At 44.5% G+C, this 25,676-nt stretch overlaps 3 protein-coding genes across 5 annotated transcripts in view; 2 read left to right on the forward strand and 1 right to left on the reverse strand.

Annotated features, from left to right (window-relative positions):
- The window catches only part of DPYSL2 (dihydropyrimidinase like 2), a 128,247-nt gene extending 111,336 nt beyond the window's left edge, over positions 1–16,911 (reverse strand). The window contains exon 1 of the mRNA XM_059372919.1: positions 16,533–16,911. Coding sequence (XP_059228902.1) covers positions 16,533–16,886 — 354 coding nt within the window. The 5' untranslated portion in view covers positions 16,887–16,911. The remainder of the gene's footprint in view (positions 1–16,532) is intronic.
- Positions 11,735–12,013, forward strand: LOC131999815 (large ribosomal subunit protein eL43-like). The gene has a single exon (XM_059372941.1). It carries the CDS (start codon positions 11,735–11,737, stop codon positions 12,011–12,013), a length of 279 nt encoding a protein of 92 aa, XP_059228924.1.
- Positions 16,912–17,241: 330 nt separating the features above from the next.
- Positions 17,242–24,692, forward strand: PNMA2 (PNMA family member 2). 3 transcript variants are annotated; one of them, XM_059372964.1, is made up of 5 exons: positions 17,242–17,375; positions 18,942–19,061; positions 19,162–19,197; positions 20,576–20,705; positions 21,002–24,692. In XM_059372964.1, exon 5 carries the CDS (start codon positions 21,476–21,478, stop codon positions 22,568–22,570), a length of 1,095 nt encoding a protein of 364 aa, XP_059228947.1. In that variant the 5' UTR covers positions 17,242–17,375; positions 18,942–19,061; positions 19,162–19,197; positions 20,576–20,705; positions 21,002–21,475; the 3' UTR covers positions 22,571–24,692. The 3 variants fall into 3 exon arrangements, with proteins under 3 accessions (XP_059228947.1, XP_059228938.1, XP_059228931.1); XM_059372955.1 differs by lacking the exon at positions 18,942–19,061; XM_059372948.1 differs by lacking the exons at positions 18,942–19,061; positions 19,162–19,197.
- Positions 24,693–25,676: the final 984 nt, after the last annotated feature.

The following is a 25,676-nucleotide window of genomic DNA, read 5'->3' on the forward strand; positions in this document are numbered from 1 at the left end:
TGGCCCCTATATATTGGACCCTACATTGCTTTTTCTTCACAGTACACTGGGACTTCAGGCTCAAAGTCTGCCAACACCAAACTCAAATTTTTACACATTTAATTACTGTGAATGCATTTTTTAAATTATTTATTTATTTATTTGTCAGAGAGAGTGAGCACAGGCAGAGGGAGAGGGAGAAGCAGGCTCCCTGCTGAGCAAGGACCCCGATGTGGGGCTCGATCCCAGGATGCTGGGATCATGACATGAGCCAAAGGCAGCCGCTTAACCAACTGAGCCACCCAGGCGTCCCTGTAAATGCAATTTTTAAAGCCATTTAGAGCCTGCCTGCTTTGCAGATTCCACAAAACTGCACCCAATACGGCTAACCCAACCTTACAGCTATAAAGAAAACAACCCCCAGGCTGCTGCTGCCCTTTGAAGCCTTCTGACCCAGAGACACCCCACTGGGCTGCTGCGGAACATCACCTAGGCATGGAAACCCCAACCCCGTCGCCTAGTGTGTCCCTCTCCCCCAAAAGTTCCCTTGCTCTCTTCCACTTTGGCATGGTGGCTCCCCCTCCGCCCCTGGAAGGTCTCTAGCGACTTCCTCTGCCTCCTCTGCCGGGCACCTTGTCAAAGGACCCACCCAAATAAGACTGTTGCGTGCTACTGCCATCTAGCGGTCATGTTTTTCCTCGACCAGCTCCGAGACCCTCCACCCCACTACAGGGGGCGTGGTCGCGACCTACTGAGATAGAGTAGGACGACAGAGATCTACTGAAGCCACTGTGTGAAGGATCCTATGACCTCAACAAGTTAGTAGAGACAGAAGCCATATGGAAGCGATCTGTATGAGCTGTGGTATCCAAAATAGGCAAACTCCTACAAACAGAAAAGAAAAAGACAAATACTCCCACAGAAAAACAGGTAAAGATTATAAACAGGCAACTCATAAAAGAAACTCTGTAAATAACTAGCGACCATAGGAAAAGATGTTCCACCCACTAGCACAAGTGAAACTGGGGCGTCTGGGTGGCGCAGTTGGTTAAGCAGCTGACGCTTGTTTTCGGCTCAGGTTGTCATTTCAGGGTAGTGAGATCGAGTACCATGTTGGGCTCCGGCTCAGTGGGGAGTTGGCTTGGGACCCTCTCTCCCTCTCCCTCTGTCCCTGCCTCTGCACCCTCTCTCTCTCTTCCAGCAAAATAAATAAATAAATCTTTTTTAAAAAGAAAAAGGTAAGTGAAACTTATGAGATACCATTTTTAACCTGTGCCATTGCAAAATTTTTAAAATTTTGGTAAAACGATAAAGAAATGGTATGCTCCTATCAGATGGCTGAGAATATGAAATGGAGAGGCCCTCTGAAAGGGGATTTGACAATATCCATAACGGTAAATGTGCTCACCCCATGACCCAGAACTTTCCTCTCCAGCATCTACCATCGAGAAGCGCACACCCCTGCACAGGCTTGCAAGCATGTACAAGATGCTTGCTGAGGCATTGTTTATTACTAATAACAACTGTAAATAACAGAAACCCAGCTCAATCAGCCATGGTATATTCATATTGTAGAACAATGGCATGATTAATAACACACAATCTGGAGCCCCTGATTTTATACCCTAACATCATCATTTACTGAGCATATAAACTTAATTAAGCAAGTTCCTTTGTCTTTTTCTGCCTCAGTTTCGAGTGGAAACAAGAGCTCCAGCAGGGGCGCCTGGGTGGCTCAGTTGGCTAAGTGGCCGACTCTCAATTTTGGCTCAGGTCTGATCTCAGGTGGTGAGTTGGAGACCCACGAGCAGCTAGAGCTAGTGTGAAGCCTGCTTGAGATTCTCTCTCTCCCTCTCCCTCTGCCCCTCCCCCTGCTCCCCCACTCTCTCTGTCTCTCTAAAAGAAATAAATAAATCTTATTTAAAAATGGAGATAAGAAATCCTACTCTCCAGTACCATTGAAAGGGCTACATAAGTAACCACATGTAAAACATGGGACATGGTCAGCACACAATAAACATTAGCAATTATTAATAGAATCAGAAGCTAAAAGAATATGAATTTATGTGAATTAAAATAATTTTTATATAGTAACACACACTTCTGAAACAAAGAGAGAAAAGAGATAAATTGCTGATATGGGGTGGTATCATTTAGGTAAAGCAAACACACTAACAGGACTACACGTTTTTGCAAGGACATATGCACACGTACATATGTGGAAACAGGGCTGAAAGGATACAGGGCAACATATAAATCTTGGTCAGGGGAGAGACAGGATGGGAAAAATGCTTGAAGTGGGCTTTAGCCATATCTCCGTGCTTAATAATATATTTCTGTGTGATATACAGAAAATTCATTTTCTTTTTAAGTTTTTATTTATTTATTTAGTGGGAGAGAGAGTATGCGAGCTGGGGGAGGGGCAGAGGCAGAGGGAAAAGGAGAGAGAATCTCAAGCAGGCCCCATGCTCATTGCAGAGCCTAATGCCAGCCTGGATCTCATGACCCTGAGACCATGACCTGAGCCAAATTCAAGAGTCGGAAGTTCAACAGACTGAGCAACCCAGGAACCCCTAGAAAGTTCATTTTCTAAATAGGAAGCTGAAGAAACGGAGACAGCAAATACAGGCAAGACTTCAGAAAAATCTGCTAAGAAAAGAAATAGAAAAATGGTAGCTCTGCAGGAGATTGTGGAGTCAAGAAAGGATTCTGTGAGTTTTGTTGTTGTTTTTTAATGGAGGTGTTAAAGGACATTGGTAAGTGGTAGAAACGATGCAGTAGAGGTGACGGGGTGGACAGTTTCAGGAGGTAAGAAGTGATGCATTCAGGTTGTAGGTGAGCAGATGGTTGGAGAGACAGTAGGACCTTTCTTCTGCTGTGAGCAGCAGGAGGGCAGGACAGTACCAGGGATAGAAGGTGATATAGTTAGCGGTAAGAAGATACATGGGTTCCTCTCTCAAAACTTGTTCCCTCTACGACCTCAGGGTGAATCCTGTGAAGTGAGCCACTGACAGAAGGAGGATGGAGACTGTGTAAGACCTGAGTGTAGAGAAGACGTCGAGCATTTGTCTTTGTCCTGGAAAGGCTTCCAAACCCACTTACGGTTTGTTGCTGTAAGTTAACAGAAAAGAAACCTTTCCCACCTTGGTGTCCCCACAGCAGGGCTTCTATACCTCTGTTATGGACCTCACCAAATGGCGCTCTAATTATTCATACACGTGTCCACCTTCTCACTCAGGCCAAGCAATGCACATGCGATACCACCAGTCTTCACACTAACCTGTGAATTGCTCTTTTGATGCCTGCCTTTTCAAACAAGAAAGCAGGTCTAAAAGAAATGGGTGATTTGCTCGAAGTCACCATCTGGTATAAGCAAAGGCTCTCTGTACCGTGGAACAGTCACCCTAATCTTTTACACACTAAGTTCTCCAGCAACATTCAAGGAAACCTTAAGAACTGAGTGTGCCCTGCACAACACGGGAGTGGTTTCCTCACAGAAGTACATCTTCTGTCCTAACTAAATGGCCACAAGGAAGGAAAAAGAACCAAATGGTGATAATGCTAAACATTAAAGAATTCTAAAAGCAGCTCTTGGTCCTGTTGGGTTAGAGAAGTTTGTAGACCATCCCCACATTGCTTCCTCTGATTTCAAACTTGGGTAATTCCACATAGGGCTTAATTCCTGAATCTTGCAGAATGATTTTAGAGTCCACACCTTCATTAGGCTACCTCAGACCAGTTAAAGGTTATTTCCAGAAGAACATTACAAAGATACCCTTTTGCTCATGTGCTGTGGTGAGGCTGAGGGAACTGGGATAACACCATGATTAGTGGGCTCATGGCTACTGGATGAACTCACGATCAGAAGGTCAAGCTGATCCTGCCCAGAAATCCTGCTTTTGCGAATTCTGTCCTTGAAGTTGGAGGAGATTTAGGGCGCAGAACTGTGGATGAGAATTTTTTGCAGTTGATTTTTTTTCTCCTAACTATCTTCACTACCAGCTTTGGCATGAGCATATGCTCTGTAAGAAATGTAGTTCATTTATATAAAGAAATAAAGTGGACCAGCAGTGGAATGAGCAGGTTTTGGTTCCATTTTTTGTGATTGTAACTATAACTCTGAACACACATCAAGTTTTTAAAAGTTGAGTTATGGATTTCCAGACTTAAAAAGGCATTGGGCGAGAAATTGCAGATAAAACATTCCAAATAAGTACTAATGAAGAATGTACAAGCACAAAAGTGCCCAGTAATTCTATAAACCTAAAACCAGGAGATATCTAAGTTCAGAATCTTGTAATATTCTTAAGTCTGCTATTGCCAGCTAGTACTGTATTCAATCATGTCTTTTTTATGTTCTGTATTTCTGGTGCTAGGACATCCGGGGCTTTACTGACCCTCAAAAGACTGCCCCTTGCAGGACTAGACAATTCCTACATTCCCAAACTCTCTCGGGAGTGCACCTTTCATACCCAAATGAATCAAGAGCCCATACAGTCATCTACCTCGTTTCAGAAGCTCTTAAACTCAAGGCCATTGTCCAACTGCCCTATTCACCCCAGGGCCAAGTATCGGACAACTAGGAAGAGCTCTTATGCCCCAGGGTCCCTAAAATTATCCAAACTAAGTCTATTTTCCTTGCCTTGCATGTTCCTTACCAGAAACCACAATAATGGCTCTTAGCTTTGTCTTCCCTCATCCCACTGCCTCCTGACGAACCCGGGTACTTCTCTTGGAGCTCTGTGCGCATGCTCTGTCTCCCCTTCTAGGGATCCATGAGGATAGAAACCTCCTCCTTCAGCACAGCCATTTCCATTCTGTGTGTCTCACTACCCCGGTTGTAACAAATCCCAGGTGCATTTGAGAAGAATTGCTTATCCTAGCCGGTGAGAGGTGGTCCTTTATCTGACAGATGTAACAACTTCTGGAAAGAGACTACTCAGGAAAGGACAGACCAGGAGAAGCAAAAGAGAGACCACCTCCACCATGCTGGTTTGGTAGCTGATACCAAGCTGCCTGGGGCAAAGGATTCACGCACTAGGTCAGAGTGAGAAAAATGAGGACAAGACATGTAATTTTTCATAAAGCTCAAGTTATGCATACTTCTAATCCTGGAGTTATTTTCCCTTTCATGGCTTTGGCACTAAATTGTTCTTTGCGTTAGAGGATGATACTGTGTAGTACTGTTTTTGTTTGGTTTGGTTTGGTTCTTTAGTGTCCCTATTTTGGCAACAGAAAAATTTGGCAACCCTTAGCTTGTTCCCCAAATTTGTTTTTGAAATTTCACTGGAGTGTGAAAGCCAAAGTCTGCCAACGCAGCTCCAGAAAATGGGAATGGGACAGGCAGCTGGTCCTCGAATCAAGCCTCAAACTATAAGCCTAGGAAAGATTCAACGATGCATGTAGCAGTCAGTTCACACATCCCTTGGCTAAAAGCATGGATTCTGATGGGATCTCACTTTAGTAGAAGGTAAGAACGCAAGTAAAAATATATATATAATAATAACAAGCTTACCAAAAACTATTAGAGAACAAGGGATAGGAGGTATCATGGGGGGTGAGGGGGAGGAAACATTCAAGAAATTATTTGGCATCTCCATTCGAGGGTAGGAAAGTATTGCTAAAACAGAAACAGGAAACACACTAGATGATCTATCAGATCAAATCAATTTTTTTTTTTCACAAAATGTATTCACCTTCCTTGGAACTGAAAAATACATCTATGTACAAACAGGAAGAGTTCAGGCTCCCCTCACCCACTCGCAAACCCCTGCAGATTTCCTCCGGAGTCCTCTGAGATTGGGGGTGGGGACCTCGGGGAGGTTCCCAGAGGGTCGGAAAGAGGTCTGCTCTGTTCCGGGGCCAGTTTGGTGAGGAAGGGCGCGGCCTCAGGATTCACAGGCCGGAGACTGCGTTTCATGTCCCAGACTCACAGGGCAGGGAAGGGAAGAAGCTAGGATTTCCAAACTCTGAAAGTTTAAGTTCGTGGGGGTCTGGGGCTTGGATTCCCAAGGGATGGAATTCTGAGTATACTGAGAAACAGAAAATACTTTCCAAGAGCTGGGCTGGGTGTTGTTCTGTTGAACATCAATTTCAGAGAGTATTATTGACATGGGAACACTCCGTGACCGTGACGGATCAAGACAAAAATGAAACCCCTCTCTAATCATGTCTGATAAAATATAAACATTGTCCAAGTCACAAAGTACCAAATCCCCCTATCCTAAATGCTCTAAGTGTCGGCTGCTTCTTTCCCAATCACAGCTCGAGCTCTGTCTCATCAATCTCTCCTTGTACAGGTAAGATATACTGAGACAACAAATCATAGAATTGTCTTCCTTTTTGCATCCCCAGCCCATGGGGAACCCCCATTTCCTTGGACCCTCCCCCAAATCACCCCACTGAAACCCAAATAATCTCTCTCAAGTACCCCCTCACAAAGATGCCCCATGGGTCTCCACAGTGTGTGTTCTCCCTCACTACAAGTAATAAACCCATCTAGTTCAACCACAAGGGTGCTCCTAGGGATTGCTGGCTGAAGGATGTTACCAGTAGGCTCAAGTAGGAATTCAATGATTATTTAACATGTTGGAAATATCTCTCTCAAACAATAGTGAAGTATAGAGACCTTCTCATTAAAGTCAATTATCAAACAGGGAGCCCTAATACGTCCACCATTATCCAACATTGTTCTAGAAACTCTAATCAATGTAGTCAGACACAGAAAAGAAATAATAAGTAAGGGCAGTGGAAAAAAGACATAAAAGTAATATTAGGTAATAAAACTGTCCCAAGAGAATCAATTGGAAAATATTAAAGCCAAGAGTAAATCGAATAATGTACTCTGCTATTAATTAATATAAAACTCAAGCATCACACAGAATGTAAACTACACAATATAATGACAATTATATTCACAATAACAACAAAGCACTGGGAATAATACAACAAAAAAAAGTCAGAGCAACAGAATAGAATGCCTGAAAAGATAAAAGGGAAGCCCATACTATAAGCTTAGGTAGAAAGACTTGTTATCTTAAAAATTATATATATCTTCCAGTTCATTAGATAGATTTCACATAATTCTGGTAAAAATCTTATCAGGTTTCTGTAACTGAAAATATCTTTCCTGGAAAATTCAGTTGAATGGTGGCAAAACAGAAAAAAATAAAAATATTTAAAAGCAAAAGTAACTAAAGCAGTTTTGAACCACTACATCAGTAAGGCAGATCCATGAAACGGCAAGAAGCCAAAATTGATATCCAGACATATGGAAAGGTGGAGTATATAAAAAAATAAGTCAAGAAACATAATTATTCACTAAATGCCATTAGGACAACAGGCTAGCTATTTGGAAAATTAGGTTACACCTAATTTCAAGGTATTGAAAAATTAATTGCATTTAATTTTTATATAAATATAAATTTAAATATAAATAAACACAGAATCCAAAAAGGTTTTAGAAGAAAATATAAGTGAATAATAATCTCAAAGGTAGGAACATATCAGAAAAGATAAACTGATTTAAGTTCAAAATTTAAATTTGGATGTCAAAATATAAAGGCCACAAAAAAAATCAGATGCAAACTAACAAAAAAATGTCTAACAAGTTGACACTGAAGTAGATATATTCTAATATAGAATTTTTATAAATCAGTGTTTAAAATATGAATGCTTTAGTAGGAAAACTGGCAAAGAGAAAGATACCACTTGTCACCTACAAATTTGGGAAATATCTATAAAAATTATAATACCTAGTGATATCAGAAATGTTGAAAAACAGTATTTCTTATTCATTTTTGGTGGGAGTATAAAGACTGGGAAAAATATTATACCAAAATATTATCAATGCTTATTTTTAGATAATCAAGGATTTTTAGATTATCAAGGATTTCTTTCTTTTAAAAAAAAATTCTCATCACATATACAATAAACATGGTACTGTCATGCTATCTCTAAAGAAAAAAATAGAACAAAATAAAATTCAATTTGTTTCTCAAATTTGTTTTTTCCTAAATTCAGCTTTTTAGTCATTGCCCTCCTCAAAACCATCCCTGTGGTTCCCAAATCACTGGAGAGATAGATAGGTAGATAGATAGATTGATTGATTGATTTATATTTATTACATATATAATTGAAGTTGAAAACTTGTGTGTATATATATTTATATAAAATACCAAATATGTGTGTGAATACACACAAAGGAAATAAATTTCTTTATATGAACAGGATCATGAAATAGATCAGACTTAGGTAGTACACAAAACACTCAAGAATACTGACCTATTGGAAATACTATTCTAAATGAATTTCAAAATTCCCATAAAGCAACGGAACTTAGTTACATAACTATCATTCCAAGAAATGAGGCCCTGGAACTTCTTCGCTAGATTTCAGTAGATCCAGTAGTTTTGAGAATAACTGGGAATAATAATAACACCAAAAGCGGAAGCAACAAAAGTAAAGACAGATAAATCAGGCTTCACCAAAATTAAAAACTTCTGTGCATCAAAAGGCACATATGAAGAAGATAAAAAAAAGAAAAAACAGCCCAAAGACTGGAAGGAAAATAGGGGTACCTGGGTGGCTCAGTCAGTTGAGCACCCAGCTCTTGGTTTTTCCACTCAGGTCATGATCTCAGGATCCTGAGGTAAAGCCCCCTGTGGGGCTCTGTGGTGCACTGAATGTGGAGCCTGCAATTTGGATTCTTTGATTTTGATCTTGATTCTTGGATTCTGCAATAAGATTCTTTCTGTTCCTCTCCATCTGCCCTACCCCCTGTTTGTGCACACTCTCTCTAAAATAAATAAATAAATCTTTAAAAAAAATGGGAAACAATATTTGCAAATCACATATCTGATATTCAGAATATATAAAGAACTCGTAGGGCTGCCTGGCTGGCTAAGTCAGTTGAGCACGACCTTGGGATTGTGAATGTAAGACTCACGTTGGGTGTAGAGATTACGTAAAAATAAAATCTTAGAAAACAAACAAACGAACAAAAAAAACGACTCATACAATACAACAACAAAAGGACAAACAACTCCATTTTTTAAAAGTAGTAAAGCACTCGAATAGACATTCTTCCAAAGAAGGTATGCAAATGGACAACAAGCACATGAAAAGCTGCTCAGATTCTTGGTCATTGGGGAAATGCAAATCAAAACCACAATGAGATACCATTTCACAACCACTGGGGCAGCTATAATCCATAAAAGGGGGGAAACACTGTGTTGTGGAGGATGAGCAGAAAGAAATTGGAACCCTTGTACATTGCTGGTGGAAATGTAAAATGGAAGTAAAATTGTGAGAAACGGTCTGGCAGCTCCCCAAAAAGTTGAACACAGAATACCGTATGATCTAGAAGTTCTGTGCCTATGTGTATACCTAAAAGAACTGAAAACATATATTTAAACCAACACTTGCAGAAGAATGGTAACCATGATATTATTCATGAAAGCCAAAAAGTGGAAACAACCCAAATGTCCATAAACTGGTGAATGGATAAATGAAATGTGATATATACAAACAATGGAATAGTGTTCAGTGATGGAAAGGAACGAAGGACTGACACACGCCACTGCGAGGGTTCACCTTGAGACCGTTACAAGGAGTAAAAGAAACCAGACCTAAAAGGCCACATGTTGTAGGATGCCATGTATGCAAAATGTCCAGAACAGGTCAAATCCATGGAGACAGACATGGATTTGTGGTCGCCATAGGTTGCGGTGAGAGAGTATTGAGGAGTAGCTGCTTAATGCATACGGGGTTTCTTTTTGGAGCCATGAAATGTTCTGGAATTAAATGGTTGCACAAGACTGTGAATGTCCTAGAAGTCACTGAATTGTAGATGATAATGGTTTAAAGGAGTTTAAAGGAGAATTTGATGTTATATGAATTTTATCTCAATGTTGAAAAAAAAAAAAAACCAACAAAACAAAACAAAGGAAGAACAGCCGGGGACAGCATCACTTTCTTTAGAGCCTTTGGTGGAAATGAGAGGAGTCTTGGAGGTCAAGGCCCCGCCTGATGACAGCTCAGGTTAGGTGACTGTGCAGATGGCTCAGCTAGTGAACAAGAGCCAGGACTATGGGCTGGGTTTCCTGACTCCTACTTCGGAGTTCTTTCTGCTGGAGAGCTGCCTCGAAATCAGAGACCGGGCAAGCAGTCGATACATGTCTCAGAAACACACCCCAAGCCACCACCTTCAAGACCAGATGCTTCCCCTTCAAAGCACTATTTGCATGCAGCTCTTGGCCTATCCTACCAGCCTTTGCCCCAGGCTGCAGCCAACCAAATTCAAGTGTCCATCAGTCCATCTGCCAATGTTTTTATTGATGGCTCCCTCGTTATTTGCTTGTAGTTCATGATTTACATCCAGTGGAAAAATCACATTGTCATCACATTGCTCTCATCTTAGAAAAGCATGTCATTCACACTGTCAGATTGGGTCTCTGTCCCAGTGATATCTGAAGACATTTCTTGGGTTAAAAAAAAAAAATGATGGACAGAATATCAGCAGGTTAGGGCACATTCATAAAGACAGATCAGCAGTCCTTTTTACAAATGGCTTTACAGAGTACACCGCAAAACAGAAAACAAACAAAGGTAGGCACTCAGAACTATTTTGTAATAGTTAATTCTTTGGAGATAAAATGACAAAAGAATAATTAATAAAGAAAGCAATTCAGTACATCATAATGATTAAAAGACTATTTAGTCACATGGACCTGGGTTCAAATTCTACTTTTGGTTATCAAGTTGCTTTGCAAGTTTCTTTTACCTTCAGACATTTCTTTTGCAAAATAAGGGTAACAGTAGCACCTACTCAATAGAATTACCTTAGGATTAATAAGATAGCACACATAAAGCATTGAGCACAGAGCCAACCCCATAGAACATACAACGTTTGATGGGATACAGAATATTTTGCCTGCAAAACTAAATTGTACATTTAAGCTCTCTAACTATCTCTGGCAGTGGATGGAATAGTGCAAGAAGTATGGCCCTGATGGGCACCTGGGTGGCACAGTCGGTTGAGCATCCAGCTCTCGATTTTAGCTTATGTCATGATCTCAGGGTTGTGGAATCAAGCCCCATGTCAGGCTCACACTCAGCATGGACTCTCCTTGTCCTTCTCCCTTTGCCCCTCCTCCCCCACACCCTCTCTCTCCTATCTCAAATAAATAAATAAAATCTTAAAAAAAAAAAAAAAAGAAGAAGAAGTATGGCACTGAGTCAAGTTCAGATCCTAGGTCATACATTAACTACAGAGCAAGACCTTGGGGGTGGTCAGTAAATATCACTAAATCTCAGTGTCATTTATAAAAAGGGAAAATGCCTATATCAGAAGGTGTTGAGGTAAGTTTCAAAATAATATATTCTACACATTCTAAAATATAGGATCTAGAATATAAACGTACATTCTAGAATTATATAATGTTACCAAAATAACAAGATTTTACTGGTACAGGACTGCAGTGGGACTGGGCAGTCAGAGGCCTCCAAACTCACCCTGAAACCATCACAATAATTCTGTGGGATGAAGCATAATTTTTCTGGGCATCACTTTCTCCACTGTTAGAATGAGGTGATTAAATAATCATTAGGTCTCTTTCAAGCTCTACTATCCAATGGCAGTGTACGTTCAACCCCATGGTCAATTCTGACTCTCCCAAGAAAGGAGAAAGGGGCACTGGCACCAAAGGACCCCACAAGAAAAGCCTCTCTGGGCTCAGACCTAGTAGGCAGCAACATGGCTCGACACACCAAGAAGGTTGGAGTCATAGGTAAATACAGAACCCATTATGATGCTTCCCTCAGGAAAATGGCAAAGAGGAGTGAAATAAGCCAGCAAGCCAAATACACTTGCTCCTTCTGTGGCAAAACCAAGACAAAAAGAGGAGCTGTGGGGATCTGGCTCTGTGGCTCCTGCATGGAAACCATTGCTGGTGGCCCCTGGACCCGCAACACCACTTCTGCCCTCACAGTAAACTCTGCCATCAGAGTACTGAAGAAGTTGAAAGACCAGTAGAAGCTCCACCATTTGAAACACTGCTAGCCTATAATAAATGGGTTAATTTATGTAACAAAAAAGAAAAGAAAAAAGAAAAAAGAGCCTATCTTTACCACGGGTAGGAAAATGCCCAGCCAACTCCTGATTCCCATGAGTTTATGAACTATGGGGCATTCAACCAGATGTTGCCATTGGACCTTCAATGACAGCAATTTTCTTCTCCACCTTTGAGCCACAAGGGAGACAGATGATAGAGGCTGTTTAGCTGGTGAGAGTTTTCTTCTATTCAGGTCTCTGGCTGGAAGAGTCTATTTCATTCCCAGTGTAACCCTTCTTACTTCCTCCCACAATTAATTGATTGCAAAATTATTAATTGTGCCACAAATTTTCAGTCATCAATGTCTTATTAAAATTTAACAAATTATATTATTCAACCTTTGAAAAAGAAAGAAATCTTGTCACAGGCTAGAACATGGTTTATAATCTTAAGGACATTATGCTAAGTGATGTAAGCCAGTCACAGGAAGATAAATGCTGTACAATTCCACTTATAGGAGGTATCTAGAGTAGTCAAGTCCATAGAGACAGAAAGTAAAATGGTTGATACCAGGACCTGGGGGGGAGGGGATATGGGAGTTAGTGTTTAATGGACACAGAGTTCAGTTTTAAAAAGGAAAGGTTCTGGAGTCTGATTACACAACAATAGGAGTGTACTTACACTACTGAATTGTATATTTAAAAATGATCAATATAAACTGTATGTTATGTGTTTTTCATCACAATGATTTTTTTAGTTATGGATTACCACCATTTCTTTCTCTTCCCTTTGTTCCCTGATGGGTCTTGGGCTTTTTGGAATACTGAACATACAAATGTTCATATTTATGTCTCCTCTTTTGAAACAATGTGGCCGCTACAGTATCAAATGAATGCCCTTGTTCATGGCTTCTAGCCAAAGCTCTACCACATATCTGGCTAAATAAATGTTCATTTTGTTGAACAGGCGAGCCTACTATCAAACACGTATCTCTGGGGGTAACCTACATATCAGTCATTCACATAACAGACAGAAGCCTTCAATCACTGGGATGTCTTTCTAACTAAGATAAACACAAGGAACGGATTTTTGAATGGGAGGTGAGGGCAAAGGAGAAGAGTGATTTCAGAACTTGTTTTGGAGGAAGAAAGACCTAGAATGGGCATCAGCATCAGGATGGGGTAAGAGTGGCCTTGAATAGCAAGAAGGCAGCATGGTCACTGGGCACCAGGGGCTGTGAGTTATCAGCTTGGAGAGGGGATGAGGGGAGACACAATGGCAGGGAATATCAAAAAACATTTTACAGATCTGGGAATTTTATCAAGTTCAGTGGAACTCCTATATAGTTTACTCACTGGCACCCGCCCTGCAGAAATGGAGAATCACTCCCCAGCCACATGGGTTTGCTGTGGGAAGAAGAGCCTGCGAACTTTGGAAGAAAGGCTCATGATTCCGCATTCCTGGTTAAACTGTGTCTGAGGGAGAATAAAGGGAATTCTTAAGAGGAAGGGAGGAGGCTGAGGGACCTCTGGGCACCAGAAAGGGGTAATTGGGCCAATAGTATGGCCTTTCTGCTCTCTTCCAAGAGGCTCAGAGTCCTTCACAGATGGTAACCAACCTAACCTCACTGTAGCTCAAAGAGGAACTTGCCAAGGACACAAAGGAAAAGAGTAAAGAGGTAGCTTTCCTCAGTCATATTCACTACACTGGCTTTTCCCTTCACCAAAACCTAATATCCCAGCTGGAGCCACACCCATTTTTTCTGATGATTACCTGCTAAGCACCTGTAAATGCAAATGTAGACACCAGTCTCCCACAAGCTGCATGGTATATGGGTTGAGGAAGCCTGTTCCCTCCTTTCCCAAAGCCTTGCTAGAGAACAGCAGACCCCCCTACAATAGGTGGACAAAGCCACTTCTGACCAACCTATATTCATTAACAATACCTATAAATACAGATTCAGGGGAGGACATAGGTGCAAATCAGGGACCCAGGGCCCACTCACTCTAGTTCTCCTCCTGTTTCTGTCCCAAGGCTTCAGAAAGGAATGCACTGAGAGATTGGCAGTCATGTTTCTCATTAGCAGAAAATTAAGTGATGGTTACTCAAGTCAATCAAAATGGTGGGCCCAACTTTGGTGTGCCTTTGAAAATCACTATTGTTACACACACATACCCCAAATACCTTTTCTCTCTTGTATAGACGAAATATTCAACCACTGTAAGTACTGATCCCAGTAAGTGCTCTTAGTCATGAATGAAACCAACCCCCCAGGATTGGTTCCCTTATGTGATAAGGCAAGATTGAATGAAAATTCATTGAAGGCTGCAGAAAAACCAAGCAGAATCATCCTCTGTTGCTAATAATTGGGCAACTAAAGCAAATGTGATTTTGCAGAGGCTAAAAGTAGCTGGGGTTCCGATTGTGTATTTCCTCTTCAAATCTCCCCCTCCATACACTTTAGGTTTATAATTTCAAATGTCTATTAAAATCAGGGAGTGTTCATACAAGAAGCTGATGATCAAACATCTAAGCTTCCAGATGGACAGGAAAAGAGATGTATTATTCAACCTAATGAAACTCTTCCTTTGAAACCCGAGTTTTAATTCACTGCGATGGGTGGCCATTCTCAAACTCTGCCCCCTAATCTGCCATTTTAAAAATAATCCCTTCCTTACCTCAAAGAATTTTTCCGTTCCCTTTAAGAAATTAGGATTACCAGCACAATTTGTTAAAGATGAGGATACTCGCACAACCATGATGCTATATGATCATGGTTTGGCCCTCATCCAATGTGTTCACGTGGGAAAGTATTTCACACTCCCTCACATTTCAATATTAGTTACATTTTTTAAAACTTTTGCTTCAATTGTCTGATCACTTGAATTCAGGTGAGTTTTCTGGATTAAGTTCTTTGGGCTGACTCATAGTGAAATACAGGTATCAGGTACCCCCTATATGGAATAAATCAGAGGACAAAGCTGGGAGAGGAGGAATCAACTAAGTAATTAATTGTCCCACCTTTTGAAAATGACAGTAAATGGTTTATCTTTCCTAGAATTTGTGCAATAAAAGTTGAAAGCTGTGCCAAAACTATGCCGTGTCAGGAAACAGTAATGTGTTCTGGCCATTATAACCAACTCTTTGATTGTCTTCCATGCATTCACTGTAAGCTAACAGCCTGAATACTAAATAAATGCTGGTGGAATCAGGGAATATGTATAGACCACTCCCAACTACTCTGAAAGCCCCTTCAGAAGAAATCACCTTGAACTTTTTATAGCTAACCTTCTCCCTGCCCCACAAGGCAAGGCACACAATGGGTATTCAATAATCAATCATTGACTGATTTCTCCTCTTCACCAGTAGGCATGGTAGAGAAACAGCAAACAAGTGTTAAAACATTTCACAGTGTAATCTATCGGTGGAGAAATTAGGGATGTGGGGGAAAATGCACAAGTATGAAGGTCACCCTGATAAAGAAAAAAAAAAAAATGTGTGAGGAGACCACGGCACTTAAAATGCACACTGCTCACCATAGCCAGAGATAACGGATATTTTCTAAATTCAAGGTTCGCAAATTGGTCTTCTTTGTTTCTCCATTAACACGGTACAGGGGGTCTAGTCCATCTTTGGCCATCTATTCAAAATGAAAGGGATTTTCCCCTTTTCTTTTCTTTTCACCCTTTGAACATAATCCACTAAGTCTCCATTCCCAAAGCACCTCCCAAATAGCGGCGAGGGGGAGCACTCTGGGAAGCCCTTGCTGAGAGACTTAGCGGAACTTTGTTCTCCACATGGGCTATTTGGAGCGTCTCGGGTTCCTTGGGTGACTCCACAGCCTCCCTCGTTTCACGCGGCGAACAGGAGTAGGGCGAGGAGAGCCTCCCAGGCGGTCCGCGGAGGCGCTGACCATGGTCCTGGCCTCGGAGCTCCGGACGCGAGCGCCGAGGGCGCCTGAGGGGGTATCGTGGGAGAGGGCGCAGGGCGCGGCGGGGAGCGGCTGTCCAAGCCCCCGCCCCTCCCGAACCCGCGGAGCCTTCGGGCCTGCACGCTAACCCTTCACTGCACGCTCCGAGATGCATCAAAAAAGGGTGGGGCACCCAGCCACAACTGCAATCGGAAGCCGCCCGGAAGGATTTAAGAAGAATGGAATCGGTTCAACCCTCCCCCACACCACCATACGACCCCCAACCGGGCATCGGCATCGGTTCATCCTTTACTCCCACCCCCCACCTACCAGGCCCAGGGAGGAGCGGGCAGCCTTTGTGGGCGCACAGCCGCCCACCGCCGCGCCCGAGCCTCTCTGCACCCTGTACGTATAAGGGGCAAGTAGGGCGGGGTGCATGTATAGATTTGAGGATGCAATATTCAAGTGAGTCAGGACGATGGGCACGCTGGGATCCTCGGTTCTCCACCGAGCTGGAAGGAAGCCTAGGGAGGAGAGACCCCACGTCTGGTACTGCGTCTCGAACACCCCCTCCCCGCCCCCATACCAACCTGGTCGTAGATGTTCTGCAAGGCTTCCTTGCCCGAGGCCCGCCGGATCTCCACCTTCCGGCTCGATTCAACAGATGGCTCCCCGCCGGCGCGCCGGCCCTGCCGGGAGTACGGCGGTTGCGGGTCGGGGCCCAAGTGGGCGACGTCCCGCTGCTGAGCCACCACCTGCCCCGAGCCCCGGCCCACAGACAACGAGTCGAAGTCGATGGTCTTGTTCTCGGAGGACCCTTCCACCGGGCAGAACATGCCACAGAATTTCTGCCGGGGCTTGGGGCTGCCTGAGCCCAGGTTTTTAAAAAAGGCAGGGACTTCTTCGTCCTCTGCGGGCTTCCCGGATTGCTTCCTCTCAGCCATGGCGCGGGAGCTCGGGGAGGGTCCTCTCCGTCCGTCCGTCTGCCGGTCGCTAAATCGGTCTCTCTGTGAACAAACCCCCTGGCTGCCGCGAGGCTGCCGCTCTCTGCCTACCGCAAGGTGTACAGAAAGGAAGGAGGGCTGGCGAGCGAGCGACCCACCCCTCCCGGTCCCTCCCTCTGACCCCGCTTTCTCCCCTCCCTGCCCACGCCCCCCGTCGCCGCGCCAGCTCCCGCGAGCAGCAAAGTTGGGTCTGGGAAGGCTGCCGCTGCGGCAGCGGGAGCAGAGAGGCGACCAGTTCCAGGCAGCGGCAGGAGGAGGGAGGCGCGGGCGGGGCGGGGGCGGGGCCTGGCGCAGGGAAGGGGAGCGGAGCGCAGCGGAGGGAGGAGAGGGCCGGGCCTCCAAGAGTCCCGCGCTCCGGAAGTGAAGCCTCCAGACCACCAGCTAATGGATGCGGAGCCGCAGGGCCTGCTGACCGCTTTCCACGCCAGGGTAAGTATGGGGCAGGGTACGCAGGGCCGAAGACTCGAGGGCGCAGCCCCTGACCTCTGCGCCCCTCTCCCCCACCTGCCTGGCCCAGCAGTCTCTCCCCCTACCGCATTGCAGCGGTGGGCCAGGGGCAAGGGTCCACTAGAGAGAGGGCTCCCTCCACTTTACCCAGGGTGTAAGCTGATGGATGGGGAAAAGGGGACGAACCGACTGACGCCTGGACACCCGGGGAGGGAGGAAGGGGCAGCACTGACGGTGGGGAAGGGATGGCGCAGACTGTATGAAGAGGTTGGTGCCTTACGATGTACAGGATACGAAACCTGGTTACCCGCGGGCCTTGGTGGGCTCTGCAGTGATTGAAACGAATCACTCACCGCACCCACAGTGGTGGGGGGCGCCTAGCCTGGCGGGGAGAAATGCAGAAGGGCATAGCAAACGCGGCGGGCGGTGTGTGTGTGTGTGTGTGTGTGTGTGTGTGTGTGTGTGTAAAGACAGGTCTGCGCGCCGTGGGAGTTTAGCAAAAAGTGCAGTCTGCAAATTCTGGCACCGAAGGGCAAGTTGTAGTAAGAGTGGGATGAGATCTGTTCTATTGCCCAAAGGCGTCAAGTACAGTAACTGCGCCACTGCATCAAGAAGGACCCAGTAGACTGTCTTGATTTGGTATCTTCCGCCCCTCCTTCTTTGCCAAAAAAGAGGGTAAGACGCAGATTGAAGCCCACTCCCCAAGTCCCCAGCCCTCGGCGCCCAGAGTGCCCCGCCTCGATCCCCCGCCCGCGTTGCGCACTGCGCCAGAGCCGCGGGGTTTCCCAGGTTGCCAGACGCCAAGTGCCTGGGATGTAAAGTGCGTGCGTGCGAGTCCAGTGGTGGGGTAGGAGATGGGTTGCAGTCTGTGATGGTGCCTTGAATTGTGTGAGGCCACGCGGAGGAAAGGTGTGTGGACTTGGTGTGCACGTGCAGCTAAACCAGCCACAGCTACTGGGTTGGTGGGCATACAAGGGACATTTTGATTTGTTCCAGTAACGCGGTTTCTGAGAATCCTTCATTGCTTTTTCCTGTCCCCACGTCTTTTCCATGTATCAATCCCTGCCTCTGGTCGATTACAGCCCCGCCCCTCTTTCCATAGTGGCAAAATCCTGCAGGAAAGATGCCCATCTTTTGGCTGCTGGAGAGGGAGATCTGGGCATGCTCAGTAACAGGGTGGGTTTGGGTTAGGAGAAGCTGTATACCGCAAGACCGTCGCGCAGTGTAGTGCGACCAAGGATCCATTCCCATTGTCAGCCCTTGCGCCTGGAAGGATAAGTTCAGATACCTCCCTGCCCCACCCCTCATGGTGAGGGACAGTTTGGAGAATGGAATTAAATTTGGAGAACAACCAGTGACAGTTTGAAGACTAGCCCACCATTACAGGTGGGAAGGAGGACCCGGCTGAGAACAGGAGACTGCAAGAGGGGAAAAATATTTGTGTGGAGGGGCCCAAGAGAACCAGAGGCAGACATTTGGACTTTGCACCCGATGTGCTTCGGATTTGAATAAAGTGCTTCCACAGAAATTACATCATTTCCTACCCAGAGCAAGCCCATGTGAAGAGTGCTTTTATCATCACCTATTTCCAGAGCAGGAAACAGATTCAGAGAGAGTGAGGCACTTTGACCAAGGTCACTATCTAGCTAAATGACCCAACAATCACAGGTGAATATCTGATTCCTTTTCCAATGTATCCCATCTTTATGTGAGAAAATACAAGATTTTTACTTTTTTTTTTTTTCATGTCCAAATATTTCCATTACAGGTAGAGATCATCTTTGGAAAAAGCCGCTGGCCAAAGGTAGCTTAACCTCAACATGGCCTTTATTATGTAGACCTTGGAGATGTTTCTTCCTGGGCAGTTGATACCTTTATACAGTTCCTATTTCCTCTAAATATTATGAGGAGGGGACGCCTGGGTGGCTCAGTTGGTTAAGCAGCTGCCTTCAGCTCAGGTCATGATCCCAGCGTCCTGGGATCGAGTCCCACATCGGGCTCCTTGCTCCGCAGGGAGCCTGCTTCTCCCTCTGACTCTGCCTGCCTCTCTGTCTGCCTGTGCTCGCTCTCGCTCGCTCTCGCTTGCTCTCTGACAAATAAATAAATAAAATCCTTAAAAAAAAAAAAAAATAAAATAAATAAATAAATAAATAAATAAATATTATGAGGAGAGAAAGGTTAACCCTCATATCTTAGAAGGGAAAGTATGGCACGGAGAAACTCAGATCCTTGGGGCTGCTGGCTGGGGGTTCAGATCCAGCATTTTGCCCTCCTGGCCCTCTGGCACATGCCATGCCTTCAGCACCTTCCAGAAGGACTCAGAAAATGTGCCTGTGGCGGGAACAGCTGCCACCATAGTTGTGGGCTGACATCTGTGGCATACGGACCCCATTTGGACTGATGGGGATGTTTCAGGCCTACAGGAGGATATTCCTAGCCCCATAACACACAGCACATGGCAGTAAGTGGGAGAGGGTAGGAACTCTTCCCTCCTATATCCCCTGGTCTCCACCACTCTCCACACATGTGCTTCCTGTTTTTCTTTTTCCTCCAATGACCCGTTCACACTTACATGTAATGAAGCATTTTTAACATTTATAGCAAAAGAAACACCTAGTTGTGCATTTGCAAAGTCTGCCCACACATAACAAAAGAGAATTCATAATTCCAAGTTTAACATATTTGGTTCTGAGATTTTTTTTTTTTTAATTGTTAAACCTAGGGACACCTGGGTGGCTCAGTTGCTTAAGCCTCTGCCTTTGGCTCAGATTGTGATTCCAGGGTTCTGAGATGGAACCCCGCTTTGGGCTCCTTGCTCAGTGGGGGTTCTGCTTCTCCCTCTCCCTCTGCTCCTGCTTGTTCTCTCTTTCTCACTTGTTCTTTCTCTCTCTCAAATAAATAAATTAAATCTTTTAAAAAATGGTTAATCTATACTAAATCATTACGCCTATAGTATAGTATGGTATGGTATATAAGTTAAATTATTATACCTATATTAAGTTGGTTTTAAATGTTTGAGTGATTAATTGGATTTTTTAGTCAAAGAAATGGGGCAACTCCGTATTGTTTAGTAGACTTAATTATATTGTAAAGGATTGTTATTTTTAAAATAAGTTCATTAGCAGTCATCACTGGATATCATCAAGCCATAAATATATATTGTTGTTATTTATGTGTAACAGGGCAGCTTGGCTTGGCTGGAGCTAAGAAGGACCCAGACACACCATTGTGTGGAGATGGGTGACACCTTCCTTTTCTAGAAGCTACTAAATAAGCTCGTGACTCTCATGAACAACTGGAACACATACACAGGTATCTAGCCATATCTAATTTCATTCTTCACATGGGGGAAAATCTCGAGTCCTGTCTTCAACCGTGGCTCAGACATTAATTGGCATGCCTGATGAGCAAATGATGGGGAAGCCAGATTGCAGGAGGGTCCCCCAAGAGAAAAAATAGAAAGTCACTCTAAGCAAAGAAGAGGTCTGACAGAGTGGGGCAGATGATACAGAGCCCCTGGTCTACCCCCACTTGAATCCTGAACCAAAGCACAATGCTCCCCCAGGGAGGAGAGAGCTGTGTGATAAAACTGACCATTGTTTTACTAGGAGTCCAAGCCACCTTGCTGGGACACTTCTCTTCGAGATCACTGGGCACCCGAGTGGAGGCCTTTCCCAGTGGCTAGCGAGAGCAGCTCTTGCAGGTGGCTGGGGCGTTGGAGAAGGGTCAACACCACCACGTGGCTGCTAGCGTCTGGGAGAGAGCCACAGCAGCCCCTGGACAGCAGAGCCACAGGGAGTGGCGCAGGCATTACCGAGATACCCAACCAGGCATCTTGGCTCAGGTCTAGAGACAGAACTGGCAGTGAACTGGCAGTGCTGTGTTCTTACCACTACACCGTAAGAGTAAGGGTTATTGGTCCCCAAGACTTGGGGACTACTGGGGGAGTGGCCTAGGACCCATTCACGGGGGAAGTAGAAGTTCAGGAGCTCACCCAGGATATTCGGAGTCCTACTGCAGCGTGTATCTGCACCACAAAGGAGTTGGTAGCCGTAGAGTTAGAGCAAGCGAATACCGGGACCATGGCACTGGCCCTGTTGGAGGACTGGTGCAGGATCATGAGTGTGGATGAACAGAAGTCCCTGATGGTTATGGGGATACCAGTGGACTGTAATGAGACTGAGATTCAGGAGGTCCTCCAGGAGACTTTGAAGTCTCTGGGCAGGTATAGACTGCTTGGCAAAATATTCAGGAAGCAGGAGAATGCCAATGCTGTCTTACTAGAGCTTATGGAAGATACTGACGTCTCGGTGATCCCCAGTGAGGTTCAGGGAAAGGGGGGGATCTGGAAAGTAGTCTTTAAGACCCCTAACCAGGATACGGAATTTCTTGAACGACTGAACCTATTTCTGGAAAAAGAGGGGCAGACAGTCTCGGGGATGTTCCGGGCCCTCGGGCATGAGGGAGTGGCTCCGGCCACCGCGCCGTGCGTATCGCCAGAGTTATTGGCGCATTGGTTGGGACAGGCGATGGCACATGCCCCGCAGCCTCTGCTGCCCATGAGATACCGGAAACTGAGAGTGTTCTCAGGGAGTGCCGTGCCTGCTCCCGAGGAAGAGCCCTTTGAAATCTGGTTGGAACAAGCCACTGAGATCGTCAAAGAGTGGCCGGTAGCGGAGGCGGAAAAGAAAAGGTGGTTGATGGAAAGCCTGCGCGGCCCTGCCCTGGACCTCATGCACATAGTGCAGGCAGACAACGCAGCCATCAGCGTGGAAGAGTGTTTGGAGGCGTTTAAGCAAGTGTTCGGAAGCCTGGAGAGCCGCAGGACCTCCCAGGTGAAGTACCTGAAGACCTATCAGGAGGAGGGAGAGAAGGTCTCAGCCTATGTGTTGCGGCTAGAAACCCTGCTCCGGCGAGCGGTGGAGAAAAGAGCCATCCCCAGGAATATCGCAGACCAGGTACGCCTGGAGCAGGTGATGGCGGGAGCCAACCTCAGTGAGGTCCTTTGGTGCAGGCTGAGGGAGCTGAAGGATCAGGGCCCGCCTCCCAGCTTTCTTGAGCTAATGAAGGTAATCCGGGAGGAAGAAGAGGAAGAGGCCTCTTTTGAAAACGAGAATACTGAAGAGCCCGATGAAGGGGATGGCTATGGCCGCTGGGATCAGGAGGCAGACGACTAAAACTGAGCTCAGCACAGGATCCACGGCCAGCGCGCCTAGGGACATTCGCTTTATCCAGCTGAGACCGGGCTGAATCGCTCTTTTTGTCATTGAATGTATGCAACTGAAATCGAGGCTTGGAGCCAGGTCTTAATGCTTCCCTCTCAGAAAGAAATTATCCGAGAGTTTCTTGGACCCTGCATGAATGATGAGAAGAAACACCGGATTCAATTCCCAATATGAGCTAGGAAGCCTGAAGGACTCTGAGGCACTTGTCTCCCAAACAGACCAAAGTTTACCCCAACGTAAAAAAAAAAAAAGAAACGATGTGAAGAAAAAAATATCTTTTGTAATTTATTTAAAAATAGAAGCTCTTGGACTTGTCAGGTGATTTTCCTTCTCAAATCAGCACCTTCTCTCGGAGTGCCTAGCAGTGTGAGGCACTGGTCAAGGAGGTCAGGATCCTAAACAGGGAATGGGTGGTGCTTTCAGGGAGCTTACCACCTCCTTGAGGATGTGGCCTCGGTGGCGGTGTGGGAGAAGCTAAATAACCATGTGTAAATAAGTCACCATACCAGTAGACACACCATTGCCAAATAAATACAACCACCCTCCCCTATGATGTTTCTTTTCTTTACTTGGGATGCACTCCTCCACTTCTCCGCTAGATGGCAGAGGGACAGTTCCAGGCACTGTGTTAGGTCCCGAAGGCAAAGATGACTCAGCCTAATCTTTGCTTGCAAGAGATCTGCAGTGTGCCAGACACCTTTGAGAAAGAGTGGACATTATGGGAAAACATGCTAGAGAGGGAGGATTGGATTTAGTGAGCTGACCTTTCTGATAAGAGAAGATTTTTATTGGCAACAAAGGGGATGGAGGAGAGGAAAGAAGCTCATTTATTGAGGGTCTGTTATGTCCCAGGAGTTTCACATGTATCTATTGTATTTATTGTACACAGCAATCCCAGTACGCTACCGTTTTGCCTTTTTTGAAAGAGAAGACGAAGCTCAGATGAGTTAAGTGGTCTCCTCAGTATCGAAATAATAACAATTGGTTATTAAGAGCTGAGATAGAAGTCTGGAACTTTCTGTCTCTTAGTAATCCTCTGGCCACTGCCATTGTGATTTTCAAGTTGCGCTCCATAGTTCTGCAGAGATTTTTCAGGAGTTCCATCTTTAAAATGTATTTTGAAGTCTTCACATCTCTACTGAAAAACAGGTAGATTCAAGCTGTGTTGATATACAAATGTCCTCACACTGGCATTCATCCACAGGCTCCCTGATGTTTCCAGAGGGACCTCGTGCAGACCTTGGAAGTAACATTCTGTTGTGATATCTGAGCGCATATCTGGACTTCTCTCAATTGCTCAAAGATTAAAGAAGTTATGGCACCTCACAGGTTTTTAAATCATATCCATGCGTGCCCTGTGATGCAATGTGTGCTTGGAGAGCACAAATAAGCACCATTCAGTTAAATACTAGTTGATAGATAGTATCATGGTAGCTTTTTTAATACAAAAATCACTTTTCTTAACAAGAAAATGGGAACATAATAGAATAGGGTTGATGTTAGGCTCCAATGATGTAATGCCTTTGAATCACTTAGCATGATGTCTGGAACATAGAAAGCCTTCAATAAGGCTTAAGACTCCTGATTTTCATGATACTTATTGTATGTTTAATGCATGCTGTCTTTATTGTTCTAACAGTGCTGCGGTAACAAGTAAATATGTAATCTGTCAGTCAAGTTGTGACCACACTGCATTGGAAACCATTTTAACTCCCCTGGTACATTTGAGTGCTTGTTGTCTATTATCTTTGTGATAAGTATGCCAGCAGCTGTTGATTCTTGTTAGTGATTTGACTTGAAACAATAAATTATTCTTTCTGATGGTGGATAATTTTAATGGAAGAATATCCTGAGATCATAAGAGAAGCATTTTTTTTAAAAGGTACCATTTGTGATAATTTCTAAGTTACAGTTTTTCAATACTGTTCAACCAAATACACCCTGATTTCAGGTTTTTTGTATTCATGAAAATGGCTTCATTGTGTTCAGTTATCGACCGTATACAAAGTCATGTTGTAAACATGAAGTTATAAAATAAATGTATGCTAATAAAATTCTGAGGTTTTTTGTTTCATGTATTGTGATTCAGTGTTAGCTGTTGCTTGAAGAAGGGGTTAGAAAATCAAACCAAAGCCAAAAGATCTTGAACTCTTCTAGATAGGAAAACCTGAGAGCCACGTGCTGGAATAAGGGTACTTGAGCTTTGTCTCCAGGGATGAAAGAGGGTGCAGTATACCCATCATCAACTTCCCTTTTAAATTCCATAGAAACAACAGATGGAGGCCTGTTCCCTCAGAGACCTCAAACTCATTTTCTTGGTCAAGTTCTGTACAGATAAATTCTCCATATCTATTCTGTCAAGAGTGAAATGACCTAGAAATAAAACATTTCATCTTTTGGATGAAGTTGTTTTCTTTTTACCTTGCAGACATGTAGAAGGAACATTCCTCTTGCCATAGGCCTTCTAGAAATTTTTTTCTCTTCCGCTTTTCTGCAGTGCGGTGAGGGAGGATTCATCCCTGGGCTATACACAGTGCAGAGCAGCATATTACAAGATGAGTGTCCCGAGGAATGCCCAACACCGTCTCCCAATCATTTGAGCAAAAAACCTCATAAAAAATTGGCTGCACTCTGTACTCACTATGTCTCCAGTCCTGACTCTTGGACATTGAGACCTCCAAGATTACTTAGCACACTGCCGAAGACAACTTTTCACCATGGCCATCAGCTTTTTCAGGCCTTAGGGTCATCTGACATCTCCACTGCACCAACCAGTAGTGCCAAACCTCACATCCTATTGTCATCCGCCGTCCATCCCAAATGCAAGATTCTGATCATCAGTCTCATCTTTGCTCTCCTGTCCACGCTGCACTGTGTTTCCTCGCAGTGCTGATCTTCAAGGTCATCCAGTATGCCTTCCTGATACTCATGATGTCCTAGACAAACTAGCCTATATCATCAGAGACCTTGCAAAATTCCCTGGCACCATATTCCTTCACTGAACTCTGGTCCTCCTGGTAGCCTGCTGCCCTCATGTCTCTTGAGTGGAAGCTGCTCT

The sequence above is a fragment of the Mustela nigripes genome, chromosome 1 (assembly GCF_022355385.1).
Source record: "Mustela nigripes isolate SB6536 chromosome 1, MUSNIG.SB6536, whole genome shotgun sequence".
Lineage (NCBI taxonomy): Eukaryota > Metazoa > Chordata > Mammalia > Carnivora > Mustelidae > Mustela > Mustela nigripes.